Genomic DNA, 13,628 nt, shown 5'->3' with positions numbered 1-13,628 from the left:
TTTGAGTACAAAGTGAAGGTGACTTTCAAAGTTTCTTTTAAGATAGACAGCATTGTAGGAACCCGGTGTGTCACTTTAAACCATGCTGCAAATAAATGAAAGATGTGATAATAAATAAATGAAAGATGTGATAATAGTGACACAGATATGCAGGTTTACACAAGTGGTGGGTAACTCTCATACGTTGTGTAGTCTTCCAGCTGCAAAGGTAGGGGACCTTAGCTCTTAAGGGATTGGATGGATCCAGTTGTCACTGCCCGCTTGGGAAATAACATACAGTGGTATTAATAATTACCTGCACCCTTGATGAACAAAACTCAGTTTAAAAGCCATATAAAAGGAACAGATAACCAGCTATATCATGTCTGAAAAGGAAAAAGCTACATACATTGATTATATTTTATATTTTTGAAGAGTTTAGAAAAAAAGGTTTAAGAAACTATTCAACCAATTGTTTAATCTATTTTAACAGAGAATTAAATAGATAATACTTGGTCATGAAAAATATCTTTAATACCTTCATTCAAAATGGAATGAAAACATTCACCATCATAAAAGACAGAGGCAATCAACAAGGCAAAGAACTCACAAATGAAAAAAAGACATATTGTTTATCTTTGCAAATACTGTACAACACGCAAAAAAGTTAATATAACACAAAATAATGTTAGGTTATTAATCATAAACTGAAAATCATTAAATCTATGCTCTACTTGAAATACAGTATGGTGGAACTATCTATCTTGTGTTACTGACTCTACGGATCTTGCTATGATCCAAATACTAATACATATTTGCCAAAAAGCCACTTCAGTCACTAAAGTTAAATCCAGCTAAAATCCAGTGATATGAAGTGAAGAAGGAAGAAAACTGTGTCATTAAGGAATGGGTCCAAGTTCAAATTATATACCACAACCTTACTAAACATGATTAAAGGCTTTGGATTGGTATTTTTGTCAAAGCATTGGTCAAAAGACATTGTAAATCTAAACTTAAAATATAAAATTTAATGATGCTATCATTTAACCATTGTTCAATTAACTTAATGTATATTAAGAGATTAAAATGTATAATCTTACAATGTATACTAATTTCATTGGTAAGTTTAAATAAATCAAGTGCTGCAGCTATAGGCTGCATTTTAGCTAATCATTGAACCATTTTGCATCCAAATGCACAAAAAACACTTCCAGCAAAAATTAGGCATGCAAAATGTAGCTTGGTTAGTGAGCATACAGAGGATGAAGTGGTTGCCCAGCTGAAATACAAACTCTGAACATCTAAAATGGATTACTAAATTCAACGTAAGAACTACTGACCAGCAGTCAAAGAAAAATCACAAAAAATGTGTACAGATATATAAGACGTATTAATAATGAATGTGGCTGATGGTAAATCATATCAGTTATCTTGAGCCAGGGTACCACATTCCATCAAGAAGGAATGTTATCAGCAATGTAGAAATAAATTAACAAGGAGACATAAAAGATCATAACATGAAATAAGCTTGCACTCTAAAATAATTTTTGGACTGTGTTAACAGTTAGAATGTACTGTACATCACAAAAACTTTCCATGTTCCAGCCAGACATATATGTGACAGCCATTAAGTTAACTGCTGCTATTTATATACGAGAACAAGCAGGCAAAGTGTTGGTGTAAATTCAATATATTGCCAAAAAAAAAAATCAACGGTGGCCTCTAATATAACAACTCCTGCAAATTCCCTGCTTGCATGAAGGCGCATTTAAAGGCCCATTAATCTTTTCCATGTATATGGATATAACATTATATGCACAGACATAAGGATGGCATTAAGGATGATTGCACCTCCATTCTTTTGTATCCATGTTGACTGGTATGTTCTGCAACTAACAGATACAGATGCCTTCAAAGATTAGGAGAAATGCGCATGGGCAAACTGTGCGTCAACACTTATAAGAAAGGGGAATCGTCCCTTCTACAAGTTTATGTATGTATGCGCACTTCATGCCCAAGGAAGTTACTTTGTGTGGCTGACAGTTGACAGGCTGTGTTCAGGCTAACTCCCGAGTATGTCACAGATTCCTATACCTGAACAAAAAAGGTACAAAACACTTTCCAGTAATGTGTCAGTTTGTGAGTTGCTTTTCACTTAATTCTTAAATGCATAACAACACAATAAACAGTTTTACTGATCAAAGGGGAGTTGAAATGATTGATTTCATATTGAATGTGAAATTCAATCATAGTTTGAATCCCTAATTAATTTACATACAAACATTGCTCAAAAAATGGAGCAACTTTGTTTAGAAAGAATAGAATAAAAGATTTAAAAGTGTGGATGGTTTGTTATTCAAAAAAAACCAGTTGCCAGAATAGCAGATCACCACACTGCTATCACCAAAGAATGTCTGTAAACATGCATTTACAACCAATATGAAATACAATGGACAGGCAATAAAAGTTAATCTGGCAGCTAACAGTAAGAATTTTTAATAGCAGAAAACTTACAAAGCAATGTGTTCCAAAGCAAGAAGTTTGTCTTTTGAAAATGTAAAGCAATTAAGAATGTTGACCACTTTGGTTGTAGGAATAGCCACCATTTTCTAAAGAAAAAGAAAATTAGAAAATGATCAGATTTGAATAGTCTTATAACAGTCATGTGCCATTTAATTATTCAACTATTTTTTTCACAGATGAAAGCAAGCCACATGAAGTCTCAATCTTCTGGTGAAGTTCTTTACACATCAAAATAATGACTATGGTAAGCCTGAACATCTATAGCATAACAAGGAACACAACCAATTGAAATTTTCAAATCAAATATTAAACACCAGTGAGCGTAAAATTCAGAAAATAAACAGTAGATTGCCAAAGTGCCACAGTAGCCACCTAGGACAGCAAAGAAATGCCTCAAAAAGGTTTACTTATGACAATGTTTACTTGAGGACCTAAGCCCATCTCTTGTTGCTCCTGTATCAACTTTACACTTCGTCCTTTTTTTCAAGCAGGCAAACAAGAGTAGGCTACAGGCTACAGTGGAAACGAGCAAAAAAGGTTTGCAAGGGGTGACAATTGAAAAACGCCCTACTTTGGGCAATTCAAGGTACAATCAAAACTCAAGCACTTACAGTGCATCCGGAAAGTATTCACAGTGCATCACTTTTTCCACATTTTGTTATGTTACAGCCTTATTCCAAAATGGATTAAATTAATTTTTTTCCTCAGAATTCTACACACAACACCCCATAATGACAACATGAAAAAAGTTTACTTGAGGTTTTTGGAAATTTATTAAAAATAAAAAAATTGAGAAAGCACATGTACATAAGTATTCACAGCCTTTGCCATGAAGCTCGAAATTGAGCTCAGGTGCATCCTGTTTCCCCTGATCATCCTTGAGATGTTTCTGCAGCTTAATTGGAGTCCACCTGTGGTAAACTCAGTTGACTGGACATGATTTGGAAAGGCACACACCTGTCTATATAAGGTCCCACAGTTGACAGTTCATGTCAGAGCACAAACCAAGCATGAAGTCAAAGAAATTGTCTGTAGACCTCTGAGACAGGATTGTCTCGAGGCACATATCTGGGGAAGGTTACAGAAAAATTTCTGCTGCTTTGAAGGTCTCAATGAACACAGTGGCCTCCATCATCCGTAAGTGGACGAAATTCGAAACCACCAGGACTCTTCCTAGAGCTGGCCGGCCATCTAAACTGAGCGATCGGGGGAGAAGGGCCTTAGTCAGGGAGGTGACCAAGAACCCGATGGTCACTCTGTCAGAGCTCCAGAGGTCCTCTGTGGAGAGAGGAGAACCTTCCAGAAGGACAACCATCTCTGCAGCAATCCACCAATCAGGCCTGTATGGTAGAGTGGCCAGACGGAAGCCACTCCTTAGTAAAAGGCACATGGCAGCCCGCCTGGAGTTTGCCAAAAGGCACCTGAAGGTCTCTCAGACCATGAGAAAGAAAATTCTCTGGTCTGATGAGACAAAAATTGAACTCTTTAGTGTGAATGCCAGGCGTCAAGTTTGGAGGAAACCTGGCACCATCCCTACAGTGAAGCATGGTGGTGGCAGCATCATGCTGTGGGGATGTTTTTCAGCGGCAGGAACTGGGAGACTAGTCAGGATAAAGGGAAAGATGACTGCAGCAATGTACAGATACATCCTGGATGAAAACCTGCTCCAGAGCGCTCTTGACCTCAGACTGGGGCGACGGTTCATCATTCAGCAGGACAACGACCCTAACCACACAGCCAAGATATCAAAGGAGTGGCTTCAGGACAACTCTGTGAATGTCCTTGAGTGGCCCAGACTTGAATCTGATTGAACATCTCTGGAGAAATCTTAAAATGGCTGTGCATCGATGCTTCCCATCCAACCTGATGGAGCTTAAGAGGAATGGCCAAGGATAGGTGTGCCAAGCTTGTGGCATCATATTCAACAAGACTTGAGGCTGTAATCGCTGCCAAAGGTGCATCGACAAAGTATTGAGCAAAGACTGTGAATACTTATGTACATGTGATTTCTCAGTTTTTTTTATTTTTAATAAATTTGCAAAAACCTCAAGTAAACTTTTTTCACATTGTCATTACGGGGTGTTGTGTGCAGAATTCTGAGGAAAAAAATGAATTTAATCCATTTTGGAATAAGGCTGTAACATAACAAAAGGTGGAAAAAGTGATGCGCTGTGAATACTTTCTTGATGCACTGTAAATGAAGGAAACATCATGAGCTGGCATTAAAATTTATAAGCATATAGTCTGAAAAAAAATTAAATCCAGAACCAAACTTTTTTTTGCTTCCTTAAATTTAATTAAATATTTTTTCCAAAAACAAAGTTAGAATCACAAATTAGAAAGCCATGATACAGGTAAATAATCATTTAGATTTATTGATTTCAATTTTAATTAGACAGTCACTCAAGTATGAAGCAGCCTGAATGGTTCCACTGTATTTTACTGTTATACAGCAAACACTGATAGGTTGTCTCTTTATAAAGTGAAACCCATCACAGAGCACTACTGGCCTATCTCATTATTTTTATATTTTTCTTTTTTCTTTCTTCATCTTGTAAAGAACCCTGAGCTACATAATTTGTATGAAAATGTGCTACATAAATAAATGTTGTTATTTCCTACACCTATAATAATGCATTATAGTAACTGTTATTTTCACTTTTTGGTTGGGTAAAAGAAAACTTGGTTTCTGTTAAAATAAAATAGATTTCTATTATTGAGCATACTGGAATATTTTTTACTTATAGCTATTTTACTATCCGCAAACCTGCTTCATGCAGAGTTATGGGGACAATTTCAGCAGCAAAGGGCACAAGCCAGGAACCAACCCTTGAAAGGGTTCCAGGTCCTCTACAGAGCACATCTAAACTAATACATCAAAACACATATACATACTCAGTCACTCACAATTGACTAATTTAGATTGTCTAATAAACATCTGCATGTTAGTACGTGGGGGAAAAACTGAAACAACTACAGAAAAAAGCCTAGACCAGAACATGATTTCAACTTCGGCTATGCAGAAATAGGCTGAAGTTTCTTTATTTCCACTACAAAAATGTCTCTGCATAGTACAGACTGTGAATTTTATATCCTGTATAGTTTATCAGATCTGCTACCTATTGAGACCAGAGGACTGTTAACTACCTAATACATTTTTTTTAATCCATTTAATCTAATTCAGAGACACGGGTGACTGGAGACTAACCTGACACCACTGGAAACAAGCAAAGAAACTGCCTTGTATAGGGTACCAGTCCATCACAAGGATCACTTACACATATACCTACTCTTAAAATATGGAATCATCAACTAACCTAACCAATTTGTCCTTTCGTGATATAGGAGGAAAACTCATGCAGATATGTGCAAACACCACACAAATAATGTTCTGACATAGCAGTTGAACACCAGATACTAGATTAAGTAGTTTTCAGAATGCTATGTTTTTAGAAGTATAAAATAGGCAGATTGGTTTAAATTGCTAATAAAATGTTAACTTATTGTATAATGGAGAAAAAAAAAATCACTGCTACTTTTAACAATATTACTGTTTTGCTGTTAAGTGAGAGGGAGGTCAGTGGAATGGTGAGGATGCAAGGAGTAGAGTTGGCGAAGGTGGATGAGTTTAAATACTTGGGATCAGCAGTACAGAGTAACAGGGATTGTGGAAGACAGGTGAGGAAGAGAGTGCAGGCAGGGTGGAATGGGTGGAGAAGAGTGTCAGGAGTGATTTGTGACAGACGGATATCAGCAAGAGTGAAAGGGAAGGACTACAGGAGGACTACAGGACGGAAGTGAGACCAGCTATGTTATATGGGTTGGAGACAGTGGCACTGACGAGAAAGCAGGAGACAGAGCTGGAGGTGGCAGAGGTAAAGATGCTAAGATTTTCATTGGGTGTGACGAGGATGGATAGGATTAGAAATGAGTACATTACAGGGTCAGCTCAAGTCAGAGAGGCGAGATTGTGTTGGTTTGGACATGTGCAGAGGAGAAATACTGGATATATTGGGAGAAGGATGCTAAGGATAGAGCTGCCAGGCAAGAGAAAAAGAGGAAAGCCTAAGAGAAGGTTTAAAGATGTGGGAAGAGATGAGAATATGTTCACTAGTGACATTGTTATTTTGAATAACAAATTTTTGTTCCCCCAGCGTGCCATGGTCCTTTGTGAGGCCAGCAAGACATCACAGAGCTGTAGCAGCCATGCGCAGAGCTTTTATGCATGTGTACTATAAGATTGCTGCTGAGCTGCTTTGTGCAAGCATGATGCCTAAACCAGATCAGTACTCCAGCCTTCCACCCTGCATGTGTTTATAGAAAGGAAAAAAAAAACTTGCAATATTTTCATTTGGAGGGTACATTAGCTGGCCATAATAAGAATGCAAGGAGTACTGTCATTAGATATTTAACACTGATCCCTGTGTGCTGAGCAGCATCACTAATTTGCATACATAATTAGCCAGGATTCTTTTACATCTGATAATGAGCTATGTACACTGGCTATTTACATTGGGCAAAATAAAAAAAATGCATTAGCACTATTACAAAAAAGCACTATTATCATTGTGATAGACAAATCAACATTATGTAACTTAAGGAGATATACAGGTCAACCACCACAACAGCAGCATAAACAAGGGTACCTAAAAAAAAACTGCAGGCATTCCTATATTTAAGTCTCACTAAAATCTTTGGACCCAGATAATCAAAATGATTGGGAACTTTAAACTTTGATTTCTTTGTTCAATGTTGCATTTAAGACACTGTTGAAATAAACACTTCACATCAGAAGCAACCGAACAAATAATCTATATCATTATGATGTTATGCAAAATAAAGAATACATTAAAACACTTATGAATGCAGTGTACTTCGATTAACTATAAAGTACAATATTTTCCAAATATAATCAAAACTCACACGTTGTAATGCTTTTATAGCTCTTATCTGAGGTTCAGCCCATGAAAAATACTTCAGCAGTTCCGTCACCTGCAAGATAAGGCATTATCAATACTGTAATCACTCAATACAATGCAGCAACTGGCAAAAAGTTCCTAGTACTAAAAAAAAAATGCAGTTATGTTTTTTTTTTTACAAATCAGATTACACAGCCTTAAAAAGAGTTAAAAATATGTTCTTATACCTTTATAAAGAAACTAATGAATCATTTATCAAGTAGTACCAATTTCATTACAGAAACATCCATCCATCCATCCATTTTCCAACCCGCTGAATCCGAACACAGGGTCACGGGGGTCTGCTGGAGCCAATCCCAGCCAACACAGGGCACAAGGCAGGAACCAATCCCGGGCAGGGTGCCAACCCACCGCAGATTACAGAAACATATTACAGTAAAATTTTAATTCTTGAGCAAGTAAAAAAAATTCAGTTGCACAGTTTTTTTATACTGCATACCTGGCTATACATGGAGTAAAGGCACTACCATGGAAAAGTTATAATGGCCTAAACATACAACCACCTAAACATACACACACACACGCACACACACACCTCTTAGTAACAAACGGTCTCCATCCAACCAGCCAATTATTATTCAGATTTATCCAACATACTGCTAATATATTTTAGCAGAAAGATATACAATGTATTCAGAAACTATTCAGACCCCTTCCCTTTCTGCACTTTATTGGGTTGTATAATTAACTTTAAACAGATAAATTTTCCATTTTCTTGTCAATCTACACTCCGTAACCCAGAATGACAAAATGAAAACATGTTTTCAGAAACATTTTCAAATTTATTAAAAACTAAAAACCTAAATCTCTCATTTCTTAAGGTATTCAGACCCTTTGCTGTAGCACTCTAAATTGTGTTCAGGTCCATCCTGTTTGCTTTAATACTAGAATCCCTGAAGCATACGATTTTTTTGTTGTCCTTGACCTCCCTAAGCTTTCCTGACATACGCCAAGAAGCTCGTAGTTGCTTATAACTGCGTTAATAGCCCGCTTTTGTTTTGCAAACATGTAGATTAGCAGAACGCAGCCTGCTACAACCCCCCCCCCCCCCCCATTCAGTCAGATGAAAGCATCACCTACTGTAAACCTAACAGCTGAAGTCTGCATTGAAGTGTTTATCTGCCAATGAGTTTGTAAAAAATTATACAAGTAGTATAATACCGCGATTTGAAATACATACATTTCATGTGTGCTCTGTGTCTACAATGATCTGTGTAAATATAGAATGAGGAAATGCAAGGCAAGAAATGCTATAACAGAAAATGTTTCAATATGTAATAGTAATAACAGCATAATTTTGATGTGAAGTGTAGGATATCTGAATACTGAAGCCCAAATATCCATGAAACACTTTCACAAAAGGTGTAACAAAACAAGTATGCTTTTATTCAAGAATAAAAAGAAACTGCTCAATTGACATGTTGCTGAAGCCCAACTACCAGTTGGTACAAAGAGCGTGCCTTGAGCATGGGAAAGGCGCTATATAAATAAAATGTATTATTATTATTAAAGAATGTTTGCATACATGTGTGTTTGCTGTCGCAGTGGTAATACTGTTCCAGCTCAAATCTAAGCAGATGGTGCAGTGGGGAAGCTACCGCTTAGCAACAGCGAGGTAATTGGTTTGAATCCTGCATTGTGTCTGCATTTAGGGCTTTGATGCGAGTCTGTAACATCCTTGGTCCTTGAGTGACCCAGACAAATCCCAGACTTAAACCCCATAGAACATATGTTGAGAGACCTGAAGATGGCAGTTTACAGATGCCTCTCATCCACTCTAACAGGCTAGAGAGGATCACACAGGAAGAATGGAATAAACGGCCCAAATCCAGGAGAGTGAAACTTGTGGAAACTTAGACAAGAAGACCCAAAGTTGGAACTACTGTCAATGGGGCTTCTACAAAGTACTAAATTAAGGATCTGAATACTTATGTGAATGAGAGATTTCAGTTTTTTATTTTTTAATAAACTTGCAAATCTTTCTGAAATCATATTTTCACTTTATCATAATAGGTTACCAAGTGTAGACTGAATGGCAAAAATGGTAAATTTATGCATTTAGCATTAAATCTGCAACACAATAATGTGTACAGAAATATGAGTCTGAATACTTTGTGAATCCACTGTATAAACGGATAAACATTAAAAAATTGACCTTAATGAATTCTTCTATTATATCCCTACTATATAATTAATTTAAAGAATGATACAAAACATTGTTACAAAAAGACAATTATATAACCAATAATGGTATTAAAAATGAAGAAAAAAATATTTACACTGCTGCCTGATCCTACTGACTTAGTACATACAGTATGTTCCATTAAACCCTGATAACCCCTCAATCCCATTTCTTACAATACCTGTTCACTGGAAAAATATCCATGCACATGATCGATTGCTTTAATTCTTTGTTCTGTCAGCACACACTGAAAAGGTATCAGACATATATGAATAAGGATTACAGATTTAAGAATGCATTATTCAAAAACAACAAATTAGGTAAATTAAAGCAATACATGAATTAAATACAATCATTTACAGTACTGATGTAGGATTCAAGCACATGCCACAAAATCTGCAAAGAAGCAGTAGTAACCAAGTATGCCATCTATATAGAACTTCTTTTTGATGTTAATTTTAAAATATACAACAGAGAACACATTATTCATCATTTGGCATGTTTATGTTAACTTTATAATCAATACAGAATTGTTTCTGAAACTCTGATACTAACCTAGAAAGCTATGCATTGAAACACAAGAAAATAACTTTCACTATTATGTCTCCTGCATAAACATGTAATACAACAAAAGTCTTCTATTTTGCTCATAGTTTTTTTCTCTCTTTATTTCACAGGTTCAAAGACAAAAATTTAGGTCTGTTAAGTTCTGTTAAGTTTGCAAATCATTTTTAAACTGTTAATACAATTTCTAAATAAGATATTCAGTCCTCTAAAGAACTGTTGATTGTCAGAAAGTGGATGATAATACTCTGGCAGGACAGTGAGTGGTCTAATGGAATGATATAGATATTAGGTAAAAAGAATATGGGTATTTGGTGAACAAATGGATATCTTCTGATAGTATTAAGAGATCTTATCTGTTGCAGTAAGGAAGCCCTTACAGGACTTTTACTCATGTGTTGCTTTCTATTTAATTGTGTATGTAGTCATCTTTAATTCTTTTTTTCTCTTGCTATCAACATACTCATCATCAGGCTCATAGTGACCAATAATATGCCGGCTAAAAGGTTGTTACTCATCCAGGTTGTCCTAACAACATTAATTTCTATGACACTGACAATGACAACAACCCTTGAAAGGTGGGGAGTAGAAAGAATGTCTATTGCACTTGGCCAGCCACACAGCTTGTGAAGAGATATCAAAAACATGTATTTATATACCACATTTTCATTCAAACAATGTAGCTCAAAGTGCTTTACATGATGAAGAAAGAGAAAAAAAGACAAAATAAATAAGTAATATTAGGGAACACTAATTAACATAGATGACACAAACACAGAAAAAATAAAACCAAAAAAAAAAAAAACCACACATATTACAGTGTTTAGTAGATTTCATCTTAAAGCTTTACACTGATTCCCTCAACAATATGATATATGATTTGACTAAAAGAACCATGCCAAATAAGCATTACCCCTTGGGCATTTTCTGGGCTGGATTAGTCACTACATGAATCTCTGCAGTCTTGAGCCAAGAATGTTATTTCCTTTAGTCAATCAGATTCATGAACACTCTAAAGACCTGCACTGCACTTGGGTTCTCCTCTATGTACAGGATCTGGTGCAGTTATGACTTTTTATTTTGCAGGATGTTAAACAGACAGATGCAGTCTCACTTGAAAATCACAGTCTGATCAACAGCTATCCCTAAGCATGTCACAATCAGTGTTTCTAAATTATGGTAAAGACATTGAGGATTAAAAAAGTGTATCAGAAATGTAAATTCTGAATGATAGCAAGCCAAAAATGTAGACTATTGCTTTCCATGAAGAAGACTATTAATTTAATTTTGTTCCAAATTTGCTGATTTTATAAGGATGTTTAGTATAGAATTACCACCTAAAACTTGCTTTGAAGACCGACAATAATGAAAGTTGCTGTCTTGCTTTAAAATGAATGTTTTTAATTGCTAATCAAAAAGGCAGGCTCAGTTATGGGACACACCCTTGACCCTCTGGTGGTCATAGCAAAACAGAAAAAAAAATTTAAAAACTGTGCCATTATGAACAGTGCTACACTGGCTCACTGATACAGAGGACTTTCATCCAACAAATTATTCAAGTAATGCTACTGGAGCTCCCTTATACCAACAGCAATATCTCTGCAAAACTATTGTTACTGTAACTGCCAAGTCAGACATTTTCTTTCTTTTAAGATAGCCTGGTGCATATTTGAGATAAGTTTGTTGTCTGTTATAATATTTATTTATTGAGCTTCTGTACAAAGCCAAATTTCCCTCTTGGAAAATGTTAAAGTCTATGCATCTAACTGTCTCTCTATCTTACTCTAAACAGATGTGGATATTATGTTCATCAATTTAAATTACAGTAGAACCCCGACTATCCATGCTCCTATTAACCAAAGTTATGTAATATCCAAGGCAAACCTGGAAATATAATATTACTTTTCTTATAATTCATAAAAGCTTTGCCATGAATACTGCACCAAGTGCATAAATATACTTTTAATCTCGACTGTACCGAGCAAGTGGCCAAGAGGCTGGTGACTACGTGAACGTGGGTGTGTTTCACTCACCTCTTTCCAACTGCCCCCCTCGGCTACTGTCAGAGTCAACTGTGTACACATGCTCTACTGTTTTGTTCACTTAGGATTTTTGAATTAATGTATTTCTTTAGTTCATTAGGTTTTCACCTTGAGTATCACAATGAGTATGAAAGGGAAGCTTGTTGCAGTATCCTTACAAATGAATTTTTAATTTGAAATAGCTGCAGCCATCTGATTTATCCAATCTAGCATTGGCCCATATTACAGGTCTATTACGGGGGGTGGTGGTGCGCTAATCAGACTAATCCTGTATGCCTGGGCCAGTTTTTAATTTTGAGCAACCAAACTACACACTTGCAAAACACAGTGGACTACCAGATGTTTCAGGTCTTTGGTTCATGCAATATTTTTCTACTTAAAAACAATTTGCTAAAAATAAAAGATCAAATTCTTCATGCATCATTGAAACTTTGGTGTCACTTTTAAAGACAGCTGGTTATAGCATGCCATTCTAGTTCTGCAATCGTCATGTGGTGGAGCCAAATAGTTGGAAGTCATAAACTGCATCACTTGTGACCTTCACATGTTAGCACTACCCAAGTGGGAATGTAACCACAGATGTCCCCATGAGAGAAGGTGTTGGGTTGGTGCTCCAGCAACAAATGCCAACTACTAGTTCTAAAGTTCAGATTGAAGAAGAAACCAAAGAGTAAGACGGGTGCAAAAAGTACACAGTTATGTCTAAAAAAATTTTATGTTCTTGACAACAATAAACAGTACCATTTCTGTGATTAAAAAAAACTGTACACGCAACCAATGAGCACAATATATGAACTGTAGCACGTATCAAGCTAAAATTGGTTAGTCCATTACTGTTCATTTTGATAATGTCAATGTTTACCTTCTCAATATTCAGTATAATGGATTAAGGGGATTCATTTAAAGTGAATTCTTCTAATAAACAAATTAAACCTTTAAAGTGTTACTATACTTACTGTCTGGGATGTATGCCATCATTGTGGACTGACATCATAAACTGAAACTGAACAAACTCAGCCCTGACAGACCAGGCCTGAGTTTGCGAGTAGTAATTCCGAGTTGGAAGCATGTTTTCCAGTCAGAAACAGGCGAGTTTCAAGTTTTAGTTGAATGTAGCATAAAGCTTGGTTTATACTGATTATGAGCACAGCATGACAAAAAAGCCGTCATACGCGGCGACATGCACTGGACTTTTTGTGTAACTACTCACGATGAGGGCGCAACTCTGCATACCCTAAACGGTGACTTTCAAGGAGAGGCTGGTTAAGTGGGTGCCAGAATGATGGATCAAAAGACGAATATGACAACAGGTCATCAAAGTGCAAGGAAGACATACGAAAATATTTGAAGTGTTATCGC

The 13,628-nt window shown here is 36.3% G+C and overlaps 1 protein-coding gene across 4 annotated transcripts in view; it reads right to left on the bottom strand.

Moving 5' to 3' along the window:
* Positions 1-13,628, bottom strand: part of proser1 (proline and serine rich 1) — a 66,171-nt gene that overhangs the window by 48,778 nt on the left and 3,765 nt on the right. For all 4 annotated transcript variants that reach the window (XM_028799263.2, XM_028799264.2, XM_028799265.2 and 1 more), the window contains exons 2-4: positions 9,845-9,910; positions 7,426-7,494; positions 2,494-2,588 (exon numbers count right to left, since the gene is read on the bottom strand). In XM_028799263.2, coding sequence (XP_028655096.1) covers positions 2,494-2,588; positions 7,426-7,494; positions 9,845-9,910 — 230 coding nt within the window. The remainder of the gene's footprint in view (positions 1-2,493; positions 2,589-7,425; positions 7,495-9,844; positions 9,911-13,628) is intronic.

This window comes from Erpetoichthys calabaricus, chromosome 4 (genome assembly GCF_900747795.2).
Source record: "Erpetoichthys calabaricus chromosome 4, fErpCal1.3, whole genome shotgun sequence".
Taxonomy (NCBI): Eukaryota; Metazoa; Chordata; class Cladistia; order Polypteriformes; family Polypteridae; genus Erpetoichthys; species Erpetoichthys calabaricus.
This window is presented reverse-complemented; position numbering and strand designations above follow the sequence as displayed.